The sequence below is a fragment of the Lonchura striata genome, chromosome 1 (assembly GCF_050655825.1).
Source record: "Lonchura striata isolate lonStrDom1 chromosome 1, ASM5065582v1, whole genome shotgun sequence".
In the NCBI taxonomy this organism is placed as follows: Eukaryota; Metazoa; Chordata; class Aves; order Passeriformes; family Estrildidae; genus Lonchura; species Lonchura striata.
In genome coordinates, this window is record NC_140703.1 from 97629782 (window position 1) to 97652397 (window position 22616).

Here is a 22616-nt window from a genome sequence, read left to right on the forward strand (position 1 = left end):
CCTTCCAGTACCTTGAGGAGGCTTTTAAAAGGAGGGAGAGGGAATTTTCATAAGGACAGACAGTGACAGGTGATAGTTTTTAAACTGAAAGGGGTCAGGTTTAGATGAGGTGTTATGAAGAAATTTATTACTCCAAGGGCTGTGAAGCACTGGAACAGGTAGAGCAGTTGCAAATGCCCCATCCCTGGAAGTCTTCACGGATTACCTGCTGGTCATGCTGGTTTTGTTGAGACCTGGGATACAATTGGCTTTATGGGCTGCAAGCTCATATTTTGCCAGCTAATATGGAGCTTCTTGTCAACCAACACCCCCAAATCTTTCTCAGATCTGCTCCCAATCTATTCTTCATCCAGTCTGCAATTTTTTTGTGCTTGGGATTGACATGACTCAGGTTCAGACCTTTGCACCTGGCTTTGTTGAAATTCATTAAATTCTTATGGGCCAAACTCTTGGGCTTGTCCCAGCACCTCTGGGTGGTGTTCCTTCTCTGCAATGTGTCAACTGTGGCACTGAACTGCATGGAAAAGCAAATGATTGCCCAAGGAGTTTTCAAAGCAGCAAGCATTTAGAGCTGTTTTGCAGGAAAAAAGTTAAAAGACTTGTGTTTGAAGCACGAAGTCAGATTAGTTTTAATTGCTCTCTCACGCACTTTAAAGCTGTTTTTACAGCTCAAACCTGAGCTGAATCCTTGAATAGTATAAAGAAAAAAGAGGAACCCAGTACTTTGCAATGCAGACGAGTCACCAGCAATGTGATGCTTTAAGATGTTTTCAAGATCCATTAAAAACACCCTGAAGAATATCTTATGTCAGATGTATGTAATCTCTCTAGCTACTCAATAAATTGAAAAAACTGTGTGACTCATGTAATGATAAAAAATCTCAAATCTTTTGAAAAGGAGATTCTCTGTGTTTGGGCTGTATAAAAGATAGTGGAAATGCGTTTTTGAAAGAGCTGTTTTTTGAAGTTGTTCAGGATGTTAAGCTGTCATTGTCAAATTTCTCTCCTGCCTACTAGCTGGTATTGTTATTCCATTTTCAAGGTCAGAGTAAAGGTATTTAGTCATGATTCTCCTCAAGGTGTTTTGGCAGGAGATAAATAACTGCCTCTGATCTTTCATAGAGTATTAATAGGTGAGACACTTTTCCACCGACAGCAAGCTGTCAATCAAAAGCTGTCAATTTTACTTGGAAAAAAGAGAATGATGTAGTGCCCTTCCATATCAGTCATTGATCTGATGGCTCTTCATGAAAGTTATATCTTTCTAAGTTCAAGAAACAAAATAAACTTGAATTATTATGTCTTGAATTTAACATTTGTAATGGAAGCTATTGATACTTTCAGCAAAGCAAGTAGGCAGTTATGAGAATGCAGTGTCTCTATGGCATTAGAACAAGGTAGTTTGCATGAAAACTAAATATAGCCTGCAATACTAAAAGTACAAAAGAAATTTTTGTGGCGTTTTACCCTAGAATTTGTATATTAATGTCAATTCAGTTAACTCTGTTTAAGCAATAAATCTACAATAATCCCAGGCATTAAAAAATGCAAGTTGTAAACCAAAAATCATCTGCCTTGCAGTAAAGTTCTCTAGTGAAAGGTCAGTATTATATTTACATATCTATCTATCTATCTATCTATCTATCTATCTATCTATCTATCTATATATATAAATAAAGTAACATTTAAGTATATGTCTTTTTTTACATCAATTGGTGACATTTTCAGCCTTTTTAATTGATTCAGGGATCTCTTATTATTTGCTGCTAAAATTGTGACAATTTCTCACATATATGACCTTTCAGATAACAACAAACTAAGTAGAAAGTGTATCTTTTATGTAAACCATGTCTTAAGTTTTTTGGGTCAGTACTTTATATTAAAAAGTAATACAGGATTGATGCACAAATGTTTGTAAGAGAATTAAAATATTTTTTATTAATTTTCCATATGAGGAATGTTGTTTTTCTTCTGGGTTTCCTAAAAAATGAGAATTTTTTAATGAAGAAAAAATCTCTATCAGAAACAGAAACACACTTATCAGGTGAGTAATATGAATAAAAATTTCCCATTCTGTGTTTATCTACTACTGCATATGCCAGTAGAAAAAAGCTTTAACCATGCAACTTGTGAAAAAACAGATTCAACCAAGGAGAGAGGAAAAATGGATCATAAATATACTAGATTAAATTTATCTTTTTTAAGAGGAAAGCATTGATATCAGATTAGTATCTTCTACTAAAAACCCCTTTGTTTTCAAGTTCTAAATGTTAGGATTTTTTTGTTAAATAAGTGTTTTTTTATGAGCATGCCTGTCTTGGGGCTCTCCTCTTTAAAGGGTGGATGAACCAACTGCTTGAGGAAATATATGGTCTCTTGTTTGAGGTTGATGTGAATCACAGGTGTTATCTACTACAGCTTGGTGAGGGAAAATATGATAAACTAAAAGTAGTCTGCAATTAGCTGGGTGCTTTAAGGTGACATCCAGACAAGTTTTGTGGGTAGTGCTTTTGTGGTTCAGCTGATATTTACAATATATATAATGTACTGCAAGTGCTGTTAGAGCATATAGCAGTAAATTTGGCTAGTATGGCACAATTTTAAGTAAAGTAGTATAAATAATGCATAAGGAGAAGTACTTGTTTGAGCTGTGCTTTCACAGCCTGCTGGAATTGATCATAAATATCGTGTTGACAGATCACATGAACTGCAAAACTTACAGAATCTATTTATTGCACTCTTTCTTTTGAATCTGTTTAGAAAATAGAAGACAATGGAAACTGTTCATTACTCTGAGAACAAAAATGTTTGTTAGTGTGACTTTCAGGTTATGTAGAGTCACATGTATGCACATACAGAGCTCTAAAAGAAAAGAGATTTGGTCATATACCTTATTCCAGAATAAAGACCCAGATCCCCATAACAGTTTAGTTGATCAGCTTCCATATGACTTTGTGAGGAAAGAAATTGTGTTTCTCGTGGATATGTAGTGCTGAGGGTATGTTTTTGAACAGAAATTGTATTCAGGTTTTTAAAAATATACTTGTAAAATGTGGAGAGGTATTTGGATTCAGAAACTGCTAGATTCCTGCCTTTAAACAAGTCCTTTTTCGATATATATCACAAATAGTATTTAGATGGATTTTGCAATTTATTTTTGCTGTCAATTCAGTAAAAGAGTGGCATTTTTACTGAGTCTGTGTTTATTCAGAATTATGCTGTAATCAATTACCTTTTTTTGTTTTGTTTTGGTGGTTTTTTGGTGGTTTGTTTTTTTTTTTGAGAGTGGACAGGGACCCTTTTTTTTTTTAAACTCTAATGAAGAAAGATTTATCTGTAGAAATCTTCTTATAAAATACACTAAGGGTTTTTGGTTTTATTTTGTTTTCCAGGAACACTGATACACCATTTCTTCTCTTCCTGTCTTATCTTCATGTCCATACTGCTCTATATGCTTCAGAAAATTTCAAAGGAAAGAGCAAGCATGGCTTATATGGTGATGCAGTGGAGGAAATGGACTGGAGTGTAGGTATGTTGCATATGCTTCTAACAGCAGTGGAAGGAATTCTTGATGACTTGTGTTCATGTTCACCAAATTGAGACCAGCAATTTGTGTCTATAGTATATCTGTCATACTTGTCCTTTCTACTAAGGGGAAAGAAATAGTCATTTAGAAAGCACAATAATATGAGATTTTGCAATATCTACTTCATCGCCAAATTTATTGTGTCCCACAAAAGCAGGTCCCTTCTTTGACTGTGAAGGTGGTCTATACAGTATGGACTTAGCAGAGATGTGGACATCTGACTGTGGACTTTTGAAGCTGAGTAGTTAAATCTAACCCTCTGAGCTTCTGAGTACATCTGGCCTATTCAGATTATCTTTATAAAACAATCTATTATTTTAAAAGTTACCATATTATATCAGAATCAAAATATTTTCAAATTAGGTCTATAATATGCAGTGTTGGCAAAACTAATTTGCTAATTATTTCAGTGAGTTCTCTGAATCACTGAAATTAAGATGAGGTCCACTTCTGTTTATGAAGAATAGTCCAAAAAAAAAGAATTTTCCTTTCAGAGCCTTCCATTCTCTCTGAGGCTGGAGAGGAATTTGTCCTTAAATCTTTCAACAGGCTTCCTGTATCTCTGGATGTATAGAAGTTTTTCTCTGATTCGACAGATAATCACCTGGGAAAACAAGTGACAGTTCACATTTGTAAATAATCATATGGTAGAACAGCAGTATTGTAAGTGCTAAAGATGACTTTATGGTCCTCCTTCCTGTATACCCCAAGCTGATTCTCTTCTCAGTACAACTCAATGCAAATTGACTTTCTTCAAGAAAGCTTTCTGACTAAGTTGCTATAAACAGATATTTAGCTTTAGTGCATACATAAGTTATGACAGCATGTGCAGTTGAAGATGTATTCTTTGCATATTTTGCATCAAGAATTCTAGTTGCAGAAACAGTGGGCAAAAGGCAGCACAGCATACTTAGTGATTTGTAATGTACTTATTGCAGTATTTACAGGAATGGGGAGAACTGTTGTGGGAAACTGTAATGTGCTTAAGAAGGGTTTAATGTAGGACATAACAGAACAATAGTCTTTTGTAAATTGTGTTTTGTAAAGAGACAGCAGGTTTTGTTTTATTCCAGTTCTATCAACCCTGAATCTTTACCATGTCTATCAGTGGCCGCCAACATTTTGTCAATTGGGTACTTACATTAGATAAAAGAATACATGTGTTATGATTTTTGTTTGCATCTACATTGTCGCAATCTACTGAGCACTAGCTGGTTTTACTCTCTGTGTTTGATTTCCTGTTTCTTTTTCTGTTGTGCAATATTTACCTTATTCCAGTCTAATTGGTTATTTGCTGCTGCTATTACATTTTGCTGTTTCCTTGCTGTCCCAGAGAGCATCTCTAGGGTTTAGCAGCAAGTTGGAAAATGGGGTAGCTGACATGCTGCTGTTTCAGGTTATTTAGTGATGCAGAGGTTGTAACAGGTTGAAAAACACTGCTCTTTTCCAGAATGACCACAGGCTCTTAGGAGATGTGTCAAATAAACCAACTGTAGGACAGAAGCATTTATTTAAAAAGCTTGGGCTAAATCAGACATACAAGTTTAATGGAGATAATACGGGAAATAAGAACAAATTTAGAGAAGATACACAAGATTCCTCAGGTATTTCCTGTTCATTACAGGAGCATCAGGGACAGTAGAGCTAGCTTAATCAGGAAACAGATCCACAGATCCACAACTGTTATTTACTAGTATAAAAGTAACAGAGTTGTTTTTTTGTTTGTTTTTTTTTTTTTTTTTCAGTTGGTTTGATTTTTTCCAGTTTTGGTTATGTATTGTGAGATCTTGTTGATGAGAGATGGCAAATTTGCTCCAGGATGTAGAAAATGTGTTTAGTTCCTCTGATACTTTCTCCTCCATTATTAGCATGATAAAAAAAATAATAAAAGTCATGCCTGTCATCTTGAAATGACTCTGGAAAAATATTATAGCTTTTCTTTTTTTCAGTTGAAGGGAGTACTTATTTCCATTAACCTCCACTGAAAAGTCCAATTTTAATGCATCAGCTATGTCAGAGAAAGTAGATTGATTAACTGTACTGCTGATATCAGTAACCAATATGTTCTTGGAAATGCCTCTGAAGATGCTACAGTAAAAAAATCTTTAAAAAATTGTCTAGAAAAGATGAAAAAGTGAATACTGTGAGCTTTTCAGAAAGGGAAGTTTTATCATCCACTTGACAGAAATTAGTATTTACGCATAAATGAATGTAACTTGCAAAAGCAGTAAGAACAATATAGCCCATATACAACACTATGCTGCAAGACTTTCTAAGACAACACAGCATATGAAGAAAATATGAGTGTGTTCAAAACTACATAATAGAACAACATAATAAATCTTTGACCTTTAGTAGGAAGAATACACTAACTTTCACTGAGTTCTAAAAGAAATTTACAGTGCTTTCTGCTGACTGAGACATGTTGAGGAAGACCCTTGTGAATGACTTAAAAAAAAAAATGGAGTAGAAAGGGAGTAGAAGTTGCAAGCAGAAGTACTACCAGGTACCAGTGATGAAGATGACATAAAGATTGAACAATGGAATGCAACTGAAATATTATTCCTCATTTGAGAGATCAGATGGAATCAGAAAGACTTTAGGTGCCATTTTCAAGAGAGAAAAAAAAGCTTTTCTTGTAAGATGGAAAAAGTCCACTCAAGACTCAAAATTCTAAATACAAAACAGTTCAATTTTCATTTGTTTATTTATTGAGAATCAATAGCAAATTGGACAATTATTCAATTGAAAGGCAATCGTCCTACTAGGAAGAGAAAAGCCCAAAAGATGAATGAATAAAATACTTCTTTTAATATTTCATGCTTGTGACTTGTTAAACCAATACTGAAGAGTATGATTACAGTTCACGTCAAAAATCCAAAATACAAAGCCTCTTGATAAGCTTTGGGACCATGTATGACTATTGCTTTTTCATACTGATGTGTGTATAAGAGAATTTAATGTTGAAAGCATTCACAGTTATAATGTCACTGCATGTGACATGCCTTAGAGAATTATTCTCTGGTTAATAACATTAATTTTCTTTCAATGTAGGCTAAGCACCTTATTAATGCTATTAATTGTAATTCACATGAGAGCAGATGAAATAATCTTACAGTCTAAAAATGGAAAAAGAAATGATGAATGAATTAATGAATGCACTATCATCCTTTTCTTCCTTCCTCTATTCCCTTCTTTCATTCCTTCATTCCTGATTGAGTATAGGAAGAAAAATGGATATGCTTAGAAAGTGTTTTTGATGTAGATTGCATTACAGTAATTTAATCCAAAACAGATCACTGCAAAGAGTTTTGGAGCCCCCTGTAGACTTGCATGCAGGCTGTGTGAAGACACTAATCCAACACCACTTTTGCAAATGGCTGGTTATTATTTTGTTAGCAGCAGCAGAACTACATATCAGGTTTTCTTCCTGATAATCCCAACTGGAAGGCTTAGATGTAAAAATGTCTCGGAAATTGTAATCTGTCACAGGATGGATAACTGTAAAGTGGGGGCCTTGTCTGGATGTCTTTATTATATGAATGTCCTGCAAGCTGAAAAACCTTAACTGCCTCTCTCCCATGATCTTTTGACCTGTTTTAGGATCAAGTTAATACTATAAGTATATATTGCAAGTCATCCGATGTTGGAAGGGAAGGGAAGGGAAGGGAAGGGAAGGGAAGGGAAGGGAAGGGAAATAAATCTCAAAACATCTTATATTTGACTTTCATTTTAAATATCTGAAAAGGTTTTATAGAATTTTATAGGAAGAGTATGGCTCAATATATTCCCAGTACCAGAGGGATAGAGAGCTACTGAACAGTGTCCTGCAAAGGGTTATAAGAATGATTAGAGCATTTTTTAAGAGAAAAACCTGGGAGAGTGGGGATTGAAGCCTGGAGAAGAGAGTATCTTATTGTCCTATATAAATACCTGAAGGAAGGGTGCAAAGATAATAGGCTCAGGCTCTTCTCATTTGTTCCCAGTGGCAAGAAGAAATGGGTACATATTGAAACATGTGAGGTTTCCTCTGAACATCAGGGAAAACTTTTTTACTCTGAGAATGATCACACACTAACACAGGTTGCCATAGGGGTGAGGAATGTGGAGATGGTCTAGGGCTCCAAATGTCCCTGTTTAAGCAGCAGGCTTGGGCAAGGTAGCCTCCTGAGGTCCCTTCCAACATCAATCATTCTGTGATTCTGTGAGATGCTGGAGAAAACAAAAAAAAAAAAAAAAAAGAAAATCTGTTTACTAAAGTCAAATCATGTTTGAAACAAAATCAGATACAACCTTTAAAAGTCAGTGTAGAGGAACAAAGGAACTCTGAAACAAACAGAAGCCAGATGCCTCTGCTCTTCTCTAGTGTGACCCCACCTGGAGTAATGTATCCAGGTCCAGAGGAGAGCCAAAGAAATGATCAGAGGTCTGGAAACATTTTTCTCTGAAGAAAGGCTGGAAGAGCTGAGGTTGGGGAGCTTGGGGAGCTGAGATTGTTTAGCTTGGGGAGAGAAATGTTCCAGGGTTATTGCTGCCTTTCAATATATAAAGGGGGCCTATAGAAAAGGTGGAGAGGGACTTGTTGCCAGTGACTGTATAGACAAGAAAAGAGGCAATGGTTTTAAACTGAAAGAGGGCAGGTTTCTGATTACAAAGTAATTGTTTGTGATGGGGGCAGTGAGACACTGGACCGAGCTGCCCAGAGAAGCTGTGGCTCTCCCATCACTGGCAGTATTCAGGGTCAGGTTGTACAGGGCTTGGAGCAATGTGGCAGGGAGACTGGACTAGATGATCTTTGAAGTTCCCTTTCAATCAGAACCATTTTGTGATTCTCTATTACCATAGTGATTGACAAATTTTGAGGATGCTGATGACATCTTAAGTAGATTTTCCTTACAAGGAAATAATATCCCATAATCTTTTTTGAAGTAAAAGCAGCTCTGTAATTAAACCTTAGATATCTGAAGAAATGGAACCTTGCATGAGGAACATTTATGACTTGTTGAAGCATATGCAATCCTCTGCAACACAACTCTCTGGGGCAACATGTAGCCTGTACTGAAATGTAGCAAGGCAGATGTAAAGTATACTTACTTCACAGAGGAAGGACAGCTGGAGTACAATCTAGTAGGACTATCTGAAAGTCAGACCACTTTTCAACCATTTTTTTAAAATTCATTTAACTGTTATCATTATTAAGAATTTTCTATAAATACATATCTTCACAAAGCAGTTTCAAAGAGGAAGAGAAGGGCAGAAGCTCCACCAAGCCAGCTCCAGACTTCTGTGAAAAACATCTAATTTATTTATTCCCTAATGAGATTTCCTAGTGTTGTAAAAGAGATTTTATCAGTAACATGTGCAGGATGAAGCAGTGGCTCCTAATCTCTATACTACCCAATTATGAGATGATGAAAACAAAATCCTTACATACTTTTTATCTGATGAATTTGTGCACGTTTAAATAGTTAATATACTAAGCATGTGAACTTGATCACATCCTCTACTTTTTATCTTTATTCTACTCTGGAATGATGTAAATGAAAGATCTAAGTGAAAACCATTCCAATTTAATATAAACTATTTTTAATGACCCCTGTGGCATCTTTCTCTCTTTTTAGTAATAGATTTACTACCACTTCATTAGTAAATGAAAATAATGCTTTCAAAAGCATTAACAGAACAAAAATTACTTTGGAAAATGTAATATATTTAGGAGACAGAAAACTGAGCTATGCCCAAAAGACTCATAGGAAGTCTTGCTCTGATGAAAGTAACATAGTCTAACATATTCACAAAGCAAAGAGAAAAAAGAGTAATTTTTTTTTACTTTTTAAAGTCATTGTTTTAAACTTACAATCCTTTAAGCTCTTAAAGTTGACTTACTATTTTTAATTACAAAGTAATTAAAATTTAATTTTAATATTTATTTCAAGCTATTCTGGCCTGAACTTAGATTCCTAGAGGTTGAGTGGGCTTTTGTGGGCTTTTTTAATGTTTTTCCAATACTGAACAGTAACTATCTTACTTCTGGTAAACAGCACAGTATTATTAAATTTCATCAGAAATCAATATTTCTTCTTTTACATATAATTCTTAGTGGTTGTTATTTTGAATTCTCACATCTTCGTATCACTTTGCAGAGTTTGTATACTTTGAATCTTTATTTGGAAAGCTATTCTAAAGGGACAACCTAAAAGTGTACCATAAATCTTCTGAGAATTCTGAATTGTACTAAAAATCAAAATAAACATTATTAATCATATGAGAAGAAAAAAAAAGGTTAAATTCCTATTGCTTTGAGAAAAAAATTAATGAGCTATACTTATTTTTTTTTTTCCCAAGGAACAATCCTGCATATCAAATAAGACTAATTTATAATGACTTTTCACCTCATGTAGTCCTTTGTAACAGTGCAACATCGATTTAAAAGATAAGCAAAGCAGAATGATGCCACATGATCAGAAGCAGCAGATAAGCACTGATCTTATCCAGCTACTGTGAATGTGACATAATGTTGGCTGAGTCTGAAAACCAAAAAATAGAATTAAAAATCTGGAGATGGATGTCTGATGTTAATAGTGCATTCCTTGACCTTGCTTTTCTGAATGTATACCGGTGTAGATCTCAAATCTACAAGGTTTAATATTAGGCTGGTTTTCTTATCATAAAAGATGTTCAGCCAGCACCTCTGAGGAAGAAGCTGTTCAGCCAATACAGGTACTCTGCGACTAGGATAGAATTTTCCCACCCTGTCTTGCCATTCTGCTCTTATCCTAGCTTTAAGAGACCGTTTCTTCAGCTAAGACAGTAGTTAAGCTCTTGAAGCACATCCACTCTTTAGGTCACATCTGTGAAAATTGTCAGTGTGAGTGCAGATTAAAAACATTTGTGGTTCTGCCTTTTATGATATGGATGTGTTCCAGTTACAATCTGCTCTAAAACCCAAACCCATTTCATATGTCACTAAGCAGCAATGACTTTCAGTCACTACTGAATAGGACCAAGTTTAAGAGGTGACTAGGTGATGAAGGGCTCCTGTTTCCACTATGATAAGCTTCCTGATTGTCATGGTTTGACACTGGCACAATGCCAGTGCCCCCATGAAAATGTGATCCCTCCCTTGAATGCTGTGAAGTGGAATCTAGAATAGAGCAAAGCAGGCCCAAGCTTAATAACAGGAAAAAACCTTTATTAAACTACTACTACTAAAGAAAAGAGAAAACTAAAGAAGGGAAAAAAAACCACACAAAGATCAAATTAAAACCTTGCAAAACATTCCTCCCCCCACCACCCAACTCCAACAAACCACAGTGAGACACAATCTGGACCCCAATCAGGTTTCCACCCTCCAAAAAATCGATACTCAGTCCATTGAGGGAACAGAGTCTCTCCTGTGCCACAGACCCCCCAAGAAACACAGCTCCACATCCTGTGCTTCCATGTCACACATGGCACCGCCCGGAGAAAAGTTTGCCATGGTGACCCTTCTCCTTTCCATGCACAGTGCTCTCACCACTAAATGCATGGACGGACAGACTGTTTTTAGGATTTTTCCTTTCAAGGATGCCCTGCCAAGAGGGGAGAAAACAACAGTTCAGTTTTTCATTGTTTGGGACCACAGTCCCCCCCCATTTTCCCCTGGGGCCGAGGGCTCAAGAACAGAGATCTTCTTCTCTTCTCTTCCCTTTCCAGGGCAAGGGGGTGCCACCACAAACCCCCTAACCTTTTCTCCGTTCACTCCACTTTTGTCTTTTTCCCAGCTGAAGCAGGTCTCTTGACTCACTGGCATCCTCCCAAAACACAGTCCCTCTTGAAGGAGAAGATTTGGTTCAGGTTGCGGCTAACACGGAAAAGTCCAGCCAAAAGCCACTCCTTGTCCCCCTCCCATCCAGAATTCCTCCTTCCAACATCCCAGGGTCCAAGGTGTCCCTCTTCCTCTCTTTCAAACCGAGGAGGGGAAAGGAAAATTCACAAAGCTTTCATTTCTCAAGGAAGGGTTAAAAGTCCGAACTCCCAGGATGGCTCGATGCCCGGACATCCAGCAACTCCCACACAACTGGGCACCTTGCAGCAGCTCCCCCCGCTCCTCCTTCCTTGCGGCTTTCTCTCTCCCTCTCGGGAGAGGAACTCTGGGGGGGGAAATGGAGACATCCCAGATTTCTTCCACCCTTCCATCTGCAGGGGCCAGCCCGGTTCCAGTCCTTTCACCACCCTTGGGGCTTTTGGCCTACCTTTCAGGCCATGGGCTTCCCCTCCCCCACCCAGCTCGTGGCTGGGCAGGGGAAGGTCTGCACTGCACGCTGACCGGAACCAAAGAGAGCGAGTTCCCCTGGGAATTCTGCTTTCAACCCCTCTGTGTTCTCAGAGGCGTGTTCACCTTCAATTGGTCAATATCTAAATTGACCTCTTCCTTCCGGAAAAATTCTCTTTCTGTGTCAAACCATGACACTGATCTACCTAATCCTCCTTAAGTACAGTTTCTTTTTATATATCACATCTTTGTAAACAGCAAAGCTCCTTCTCAGAACATTATTTACAAGATTACAAGGCACATCTTAAGTCGCCATTTCTGTAGCACTTTTTAATCAGTCATGTTCAAATAATGTCTTAGTACTCCATGATGGAAAAATTCAGTGTAATGTAGTTTGTGGTAATAGTGCTGTGTGGTTCAAAATTTTCTGCCAGCTGCTTAAGAGGCTTCATTTGCATTTGATATTGCAGAAGTTAAATTGCCAGCACAACGTGTGATAGGGCATTGTGCATTTTTCTTTACAAAAATATAATCATGTAGTGTTCAAAAATGTAAAGGCTTTCTGTTAATTATTAAGCTCTTGAAATTTGGTCTATTACAAAAACAGCGACATGACATCTAACATTGTGTTAGATCAAAATGCTGTAATCGGTGAAAGAAAATTAGCTTTACTCTTAGACAAGCTAATTTCCATTAGTAAGAGAAAGCTCAAAGGCTGTTTTAGATAAACTAGAAATAGGAGAGAATCCTGATGACTCCAAGCAATGCGTATAAGTTCAGGTGAGGATAGGAAGTTCTCTAATGAAATGTGCAACCAACCTTTTGTTTCACCTTTGCCTCTGAAGTTTAATTTTACATGTAAATAGTATGGTTGGATTTTGCTCCTTGCTTAAGGTGGGTAGGGAAAACCATTATCAGTGAGATTAAGAACACAGCATGATTAAGAACAATTGAGAACAATTAAGAGCACAGATTTAAGACAAAATTGACCTGCAGGAATTCAAGTCCATATGGACAAAGGTCTGAGTAAGAATATTCAGATAAAGGTTGCAATAAGGAAACAAAATGTGGCTAGCTTTATTCAAATTGTAGATAATCTCCAAAATACAGACTGGAGAAACTGTTCTAAGGAAGCTGCTAAAGGTTTTGCACATCAAGGGCCTTTGCACAGCAACCTTTTTAGCACAGATACTGTGAAGCTTTTAAGAAAAATTACATTTGCATTGTGCTAGAAAAACTTCATATGAATTTAGTAAATTAGTTATCCAGAGCAAGAGATCAGAAAGACAGACTTTAGTAGCTTTGGTGGAAGTGTTACTGTTGTCTGCTTTAACCTTCAGTCCTGTACTAGGAACATGACTTTTGCCCTCCTTTTTCTTCAATAGTTGGACACTGAAAGCATATCTGTTTAGGTATTTATGGAGCTTGTAATCCTGCTTTTATAAAGAATGTGACTGTGTTAGAGAAGGAGAAGGATGTTGCTGGTAGTAGTTACATGTCTACAAAAAAAGCCTCAACATGAAACTAAGGAACAAAAAACCTGAAAATGTCAAGGATTTTTAATCTGTGTATTTAAACCTTCTCATCCACGCCTCTTTCTGCTACCTTCAGATAGTTTTGTAGTGGATTACCCAGTACCTTACTATAGCTGGTACAGCCCATAAATGCATGCAAACATGCAGAAGGCACAAGTGAACATTGTAAGACTATGAAGTCAATTACTAAAGGTGGAAAAAAAAATCATTCTTGCTATGTTTGTGTCTCGTGGTACAGTTTTTTAACACATGTTTACATGCCATTTCTTTTCCCATTGGAATTCTATCTTCTTATCAGAGTGCCTTCTTAATGAGCAGCTTCTCAACAGTAGATATATTCCTCATTGTTAAATATGAGTTCTCATGTTTTATTTAACACATGCTATTGAAGTTCTGTTTTGAAGACAGATACTTTGACATGTCTCATCTCTTCTGTGTCAGTACTTTCCTACAGTGTATAACAGATTTGCAAATAAGCATTTTCACAAAGCCTTTGTAAGATAGGAGAATCTCATTAATCTGTTTCCCAGAAGAAAAACTGAGACACAGAGATGATGTTCAGTTTTAACTCCTGAGATATAACTTTGTTGCTAGTCATCCACTAATCCAGATCTGGATCTATAGTAAAGCATTAGGACTTCAATTCAGTTGGCATGGGATTTAGGAAGGGGAAAAGATAAGTAATTTTTTTCACAGTTTTGATCCGTGTTGGAGGTTGGAAATGGTTAGAATGTGCACCTGGACTCAGGAACTCAGGTTTTCTTCTGGTCCTGGGGACTTTTTAAGGATAATTAAATATCATTTCCAATATATGAACTATAATGATATGAACAACTTCTGTGATGACTCAGGGAATATCTTCCAGCCTTTTACCATTTTTTCCTAGCTGGCTGCATATCAATTAGCTGAGGAAAAAACCTGAAAACTGATCATGTGCATTTCAGTTTCAGTGATGATACTGAGAATAATACAGATTCTTTTAAAATAATCCACAATGTTTTTTTGGAGAGAGATATGAAACTTTTTCATGCTTCTTTTAAAATGTATGTTAATAGTTTTGAGACTGTGCTGCTTAAAAAAGGTGATCTGAGTGAAAGCACTTTCAATGGCACATTTGACTGCTAAAACAACCACACTATATAATAGGCTGGATGGTAATACTACTAAAGATCATTATTTTTATAAAAACAGTTGTTTATATTGCATTAAAGAAACTTTTTTATTACTTTCTGTATAATAACAAAATGTAATAATGAGATAAATAATGAATATTTTAGGGCTAGGAGAAGTAGTAGAGTAATGATACAGTGATTAGTGAAAGGCAGGCTGGTAAAGTGGTAATTTTGCTCTGGAGCTTTTCCCCTCACCACTTGATTGTAAAAAAAGACATTTATTTTTCAATTAAAAATGCTATTTAAGAAAAACCAAAGCTGAATCTTTAGTTTTCTTTTCTATAATTCTTTTTTAATATTGGTGTTTGTGGGGCAAGGTTTGTGTGTTTCACAGTTATTTTTTAATTATTTTGAATGCTTTCTTTTTGTTTTTGCTTTCTTTTGACTATGTATACACACTTCTATTTTTAAATTATTATCTCTCTATACCGATTAAACTTTCTTTATAACATTTCCTTATGAAGAACACATTTCAGTAAACCTGAGAACACCGAACTGATTTTGTAATACAGTAGTAAGCTCAATATCCAAAGGAACACCTGACCCCTAAGGGCTGGCTTGCTTATTTGGAATGAGCAAAAAAAGACTCCATGATAATCACATTCTTGCCTTAGACCAGCATGAAGTTATATTCTACAGCTTTAGTGGATCTTGCAGGCTTATAATTCCACAAGAGAGGAGGCAGAGCATCTTTCTCTCCCTTACCTCCTTTTTTTCCTAACCAGCTTCCAGAGAAAATAGAAAGAAAGAGAAAGAGGAGAAGAAGAGAGGAATCTTCCTTTTTCAGCAAGTGTCTTTTTAGCAAACTACTGGATGGACTTGTCTGTAATAACACACTTACATTGCCCATAGTTAAGTGTGACTAACTTAGGTCCTTCAGTTAACATGGTTTTATAGTACTGTTGCCATTTCATTGTTGTGAGCGTAAAGGACTTTGGCTCTTTAGGCTCTTGTATCTCAGTGGTTGAGATAGTTATGGGTTAGAAATCAAGCTTACTTTAATTTCCTAATCAGACTTGCATCAAAAAACAAAGCAGGAAACAATACAACAGTAATAATACAAATGTAACTGCATTTTAATCCTAAAGAAAAGAATGGCCTAGCCCTAAAAAACAGTACAAACATTGTCTTTCTGTGAATCCAAAGATAACTTAATGCCAGATGTTTGAAAGAAATTAATAGTTCAGGATACCTCATTATTTCTAGTAAAGTCAAGGAAGATACTAGTTGTGCTAATGTGAAAAATATTGCCAATATAGAGTGTTCAGTGTATATTATATTGCTGTGTAAAAGGTAGCAAAGTGCTTCTAATCCAGAGTTCAGTTGATTTTGACATCACAAAATCACAGAGCATATATTAAGCAAGCAATAAATGAATACTTTTTTATTTATTTGTTTATAATTCAAATACATATAATTTATCCTTTCCAGTTGGCAGACTAAAAATTGGACATGAGGCAGCAGTGTGAATTTGCAGCCCAGAAAGCCAACCATGTCCTGGGCTGCACCTAAAGCAGCGTGGCCAGCAGGATGAGGGTGGTGAATCTGCCCCACTACTCTGCACTTGGCAGATCCCACCTGGAGTGCTGCATCCAGCTCTGGGGTCCTCAGCACAGGAAAGATGTGGGCCTTTCAGGACTGGCTTAGAGAAGGTTGGTGAAGATGAGCAGAGGGCTGGAGCGCCTCTCCTATGAAGACAGACTGAGAGAGCTGGCTGAGAGAGAGCCTGGAGAAAAGAAGGCTCTAGGGAGAATATATATAGGAAAATAAATTATAAGAAAGACTGAAGAAAGACTTGATACCAGTACTTGTAGTGACAGGACAAGGGACAAAAGTTTTCACTAAAAGATTTAGATTGGACATTGGGAAGAAATATTAGACAATTAAGGTAATAAGACACTGGAACAGGTTTCCCAAAAAAGTTGTGAATGCTGCATCACTGGAAGTGTTCAAAGCCAGATTTTAAGTAACCTGATCTAGTGACAGATGTCCCTTCCTAAGGCAGGGAGGTGGGACTAGATGATCTTGGAAGGCCCATTCCAAACCAACATCAAGACAGAATGAGACAATGTGACCAGCACATCCTACAGAGCAATGTTTGGACATCATAGAAGGATGTTATGAGCAAAGTCCTACTATGATGGTTTTTTTACCATCATTTTTTTGAGAGAAACAAAATTGGCAGTTGTCCTTAAAAAACAAACAAACAAAAAAAGCCTAAAACTTTTCTACAGGCCATATCCTTGCCTGTTTAGAGCTGAGGTAGTCAAGCTCCATATCCTCAATTTCTCAGTCCTACTTTTGTGTTATTCTGCTGCAGTTTGCCAATCTTCTTGTACAATAACCCCCAGGTACTGCTCGTAAAAAAATAGATGGCCTAGTTAAAGAGAGCTTTGAGAACTTCCTTGGCAAAATATACTAGACAATAATACCACATTTACCTCTCAGAATGTAAACTGATTTTTGATGAGACATTTAATTATTGCCCTGGTTATATATTATCTTTAGGAATTTGTGGTAAAATAGTAGAAAATAATTGTTTTAAATAGGAGGAATTGGTATATTCAATATATTATCAGGAAATGTATGCAAATACTCTGTCCTACTGTTACCATATTTACTTATTGAATCTTGATAACAATAGAGTCAGTTCCTGTGTATAGCCAGCCATACTGTTCCAGTGCCTTCTAGAGCAGAAATTTATTTGATGGGTTGTACTTACTTCTCTGTGCATGTGATACTGAAACACCGTGTGTTACAGAGCTATTCATGTGAAATGTGAAGATTCCAAACATTTCCTGTTCAAAGACATCTGTTTATATATAAATTCTTAAATTTGATTTTAAAGGTCCAGAAATGATTAGTTCATAAAAACATACATTGATAGGGAGGAACTAACCCTCTTGCATTTGGTTCTAGGACCATATACATATTCAGTTTAAAATGTAGTCTGATATTAGTAAATGTTTTAAGACGTGTCTTTGAAGACATAAGAAAGAGTTTCTTTTATCACTCCCCATTTATGCAATCAATCACAATCAGCATATATTGGAATGGTCAAATATCTGAAGCCTGTCTATCCATAGGAATAGTGCTATTCCCATAAGTAAAAAATATACTCCCCATTTATGCAATCAATCACAATCAGCATATATTGGAATGGTCAAATATCTGAAGCCTGTCTATCCATAGGAATAGTGCTATTCCCATAAGTAAAAAATATACTGCTTGGGGCCTTCAAGTGGTTGTTTTCCATCTGTTCTTTGGAAAGTTTACCTTGGCAGTAACTCCTCTCTTCCCCAAATAGTGTCTAATTACAGTTAGACGAATTTGTTCCATGTGTCTACGTAAATATTTCAGCTGATCTGTGGTGTTTTTGTCAATGATCCTTCCTCATCTCAAATTTAGCCTTCAGATTTATCCTAAAAAACACATCTCACTGTGATCCTTATATGCAAGGCATAGCCCTTTCAGAATTCTGTCTTGCCTTCACACAGGAAAAATATATTGATCCATTTTTTGTAACCTGTCATTGCAAACAAAATAACATATAGCATTCATAGTGTTAAACTTTTGTAAACTCAGATTAATTATTAATTTCACATGTAACATACTCATGTTATTGTTTTATTATTATATGAGAGAAAATGAGAGAAAATGCAAAGAACTGAGCCTAAAGGTCTCAGGGCCCTCTCTGATCTCATGACTCAACCATGTCTTATGGGCATCAAACACATTTTGGTCTAAGCAGAGTCCTCAAGTATTTCCAAACCAATTTAAAACAAGAAAGACATATTTTTCTTTCCAGACCAGAAAAAGGTAGATTTTCTTTTTCTTCCTCATAAGCATCTGCTGTGCTACTGAATACTACTTTGAAACTTCAACAAAAACTCTTTTTGAATAGGCTGTGAATATTTGAATATTTTTTCAAGAGGACTTAGATGAATTAAAGAACCAAAGTGCCATTTCATGAGATAATGAGTAATATTTTGAGCTAGTAATCTATCATCAGTGAGGATGACCTGAAAAATAATTTACCTTCCCTTCAGACAGGATCCTCTGGAACTGAAGTCAGTATATATTTGTCATGTTTAACACACATACATATACCAGGGGAAAAAGACGCCAAATCATAATTTGTGGGTCTCGCAGTATTAGTTTGTATTTTTTTTTCCTAAATTCTGAATCTCATCTAGAGAACACAGAGTAGAGTCAACATTGTTAGTCGAAAAATCCCTTGAGAGAATTTTCATAGTCAGGTTTCCTTTCTTATTCTTAGTAAGAGTATCTATACAGAGATTCATTATCCAGTAACATGTTTTGGAGATGGTGATTTCCCAGTCGGCTTTGAGTTCCTAGTAGCACTTTGGCACAAAAGTTAGAGAAATAGGTGAATTAATAAGAGTGCATGGTGATCCTCATGTCAAGGAGAAAAAAAAGTTGTATTGGAAATGAGTTAATGCACACCTACTTTCATGTTAGATTAGATTTACACAATTAAAATCAGAAAACCAGGAAATTAAATTTATTGAGATTTCATGATGAATATTGTGAGTTTGTGGGCCCCAAGTTAAGAAACTCCCTGGGGGCTCCCCTGGCAGGGGAGACCCTCCTGGAGCAGTTATTTGGCAGGAACGAGAGATGCATTGAACTTTTTTGGTCTTTAGCTTCTGTTTATTGTTAGCTTACAAAACTTCAGCCCACTGTCTGCACCAGACTCTGCTTGCAGGAAAAACGCACAAAAATGGCTAACAATCTCGTGTTACAAGGCCTTTTAAGTCTAATAAAAAACGAAACTACCCAATTAAGAAGTGACACCTAAATTATTTTCCTTTCTAACCCAATAACTGACCCCTAAAAACCTGCAATGTGGATTTTTCTACCCAGTTACAAGATACCACCTAAACCCAAGAAGAAGAAGGAAGAAGAAGGAAGTACAATGAACTCGAGACAACACCCTATATCCTCCATCTTGAACCCATCTATAGTATACTAAAAATCCTAAAGCCTAAATTTCTCACCCATGTGACTACACTATCTACAATCTCTACAATCTATTTCACACTTTTGTGGTTTCTAGTTTTCCTTGAGGCTTTGGAAGTTTTCTCCATGAGTGAGGGTCAAAGTCAGTGTCCCCCTGGGGGTCAGGACACCCTAGAGCAGACAGAGGAAAATTCCCAGTGCCCTGGCTTTCCACAGAATATAATTCAATCTTGATAAAACTCCTTTTAACTATATGGCATGTCATTTATAGCAAGTGTTTAAATCCTTCCAAAGCAAAGATTAAAAAATTTGGCTGCTGAAAGATGATAAATGTTTATGCTCTAATGTCAGCCAATTTTTTACAGTTTGAATTTTACTTAATAAAAATGAAATAAACAACTGGCAAATGCTTCAAAGTTTTTAGAAAAGTGCAGAGGATTAAAATGGGGGGTTAAATTTTTTTCCCTGCTTTATATTCTTCATAATTCTCCATACTTCATTCTTCTCTTTGTCTGGCAAAATGTTGTCATGCATTTGGTTTTAGGACCATATACATATTCAGTTTAAAACTTAGTCTGATATTAGTAAATGTTTAAGCCTTTGAAGACATAGGAAAGAGTTTCTTTTATAACTCCCCATTTATGCAATCAATCACAATCAGCATATATTGGAATGGTCAAGTAACTGAAGCCTTAAATTCAGCTGACAGTCTAATCCAAAACTGAATAGTATCCCTCAGCTGTCACTATGGCTTGCCAAGGTCACACCTAAAGAAATCCCTTTCATAATTTGGAAGAAAACATGGGAGACCTCAAAGTGGGAAATGAGACAATGTCATTTTAAATATTAATCTTAGTTGTATGTGTGAAATGGCATTTTTGATATGTGCAGAAAGAAGATGAAAATTTACCTAAAAAGTTATCACAGCTGTCATGCAAAATGCAAATTCAGTGGACCCTCCTAAAATTGCGTGACCATTTCTCATATTTCAGCATTTTAAGCAGGCTAAATATCAAGATTTGCGTTAGAAATACATTGACTTATGTTCAACAGATGTAAGGTCTAAAAGTGAATTTCAAGCAATGCATTTATTAGCTAATTTAAATACTAATAAGGAAATAGCTACTGATTAGTTATACTTTTTGACCTGTAATAATCCATCATTAGTGCTGCAGTACAGGAAACTTTTTTATCCTGCATTGTCTCTATTGCTGCCATACTTACAGGTCTTCAGACACTTAACTCTGTGCTTCATTATGCACATGTATTGTACATATCTAAAATATCATTCCAACTTTCATATTTAAAAAATAATTTGAGCCTATATGCATAAGAAAAATAAGAGGTGTGGTACTCACCTCTAGGAAAAACCTTATGCATGAGTCAAAATTTGGTTGTTTTATTCAAAGCTGCTAAGCAGTGTGTGTACCTAATCTGCTGTGCACTATGCTGAAAATTTATCCTGAGGGTCTGAAAGACACATTATACTTATAAAATTGTATAAACAGTCACAAGTTATTTGCAAGTTTACAGCTACATGGCAATCCAAATCCAAACAAAAAGAAAGTTCACATTGATACCTTAGCTGACCATACCAAAGTTGCCTTGTTTTCTGTTTAAAAGACTGCCCTTTTCTGAGTGCTTCTGTTTATTTACTTGTCCCACTCTGAGTCTAGAGGAATCTAACAAAAACTCTTGTTCTACAGACTGTCTGGACCTAAGAACTTCTTATCTGATTTCTAGTAGTATTTGGGGCATTTGGGGCAATTGCCTTACCTTATTTCGCTATGAAAAAAATTCAGAATTTTTGGGGCCAAATTTTTAGAATCAATGAACTGTGTATTAAAATCCATACTTTTTGCTTTGTTTACACTGTATGTAGATCCCACTCTCAATGTATCTACAGCATACACAGCTGGAGTTGGACTGTGCCTGCTCTAGACTTCTACTGGAGAATTTATCAATCCTACCATGTTTAAAATTGCCAACAGTGGCAGGTATGAAGTGTCTTCAGAGATGGAAAAAGACTGTCAGCACACCAGAAGAGACTAGAAACCCACTTCAGATCAACTCTACTGTGGTCCCTGACTAAATGCCCATTAGTAGTATGAGTGCCTTAGTTGCATTCTCAGGATTTGTTCTTGAAATTAGACTTGGAAAGAAATCCAGGTCACAAAATCCAAGAGAGTTTTGCTATGGAAACATAAATATGTTAACTGTCCATGACTGGATTTACTGTAAATATGCATTTCTGTTACAAATTAAAACACTTATATAGATGGTTTATTTCAGAACCAGATGCTACTTTTTGACAGAATTTCCTGTTGACATTGAAGACACCACTAAGTTATCATACCAGGAGCTTAGCACACTTGAGACTCCAGCTATGTACTTTTGGAGAAGATTTTGTTGTATGGATTGTTTCCATTGTGTAACTTTAGAAATAGTAGCACAGTAGTACCGATTCAAGGCTTCGTACTGAATACACACTCTACTTTCTTTATGCAGGAAGAACCTTATACATTTTGTAATTAGTTATGCATCTATTTTTTGTTCTCATCAAAGAGTCGTACTACCTAGTATTCACTCTCACCTTTGAGGTTCGTATGCTAATGTCCTCCTTATGAGATCACTTGTCTTCAAAGGTGGATGTGTTCTGCTGACTGGCTAGATAATGTGCCATAGCACATTCTAATGCTTTGTCCCAGAATTTCCACTCTGCAGTAGTTGTGTTTTAGCTCTGAATGTTAAACAAATTGCGTGCAGAGTTTATGTACTGTTCATCATATGTGCAGCCACTTCTTGTGTTGCTGTCAATGGTTTTATTATTTTCCATCTTTACCTCAAGTGTTGTACTGAATGACTAGGTCTGAAAGTGATAATTACTTCCCCACTGCACAGACAAACTGATTTACATATTTATCAAAAGAAACTGGATGGCTCTGAGCATACTATGGGAATATTTGCATATTAATAACCTGAAATGTACAAAAGCTAAAATTAAGATAGGAGTGTCTTGATCTTAGTTATAAGTTTGTTTTAATACAAAGGTTTTAGTCAGTGGATTTTGTAATCAGATCACTGCA

At 36.2% G+C, this 22616-nt stretch overlaps 1 protein-coding gene across 11 annotated transcripts in view; it reads left to right on the forward strand.

Annotated features, from left to right (window-relative positions):
* The window catches only part of STS (steroid sulfatase), a 108917-nt gene that overhangs the window by 41143 nt on the left and 45158 nt on the right, over positions 1-22616 (forward strand). For all 11 annotated transcript variants that reach the window (XM_085584015.1, XM_085584026.1, XM_085584084.1 and 8 more), the window contains one exon: positions 3393-3529. In XM_085584015.1, the coding sequence (XP_085440141.1) occupies positions 3393-3529 (137 nt within the window). The remainder of the gene's footprint in view (positions 1-3392; positions 3530-22616) is intronic.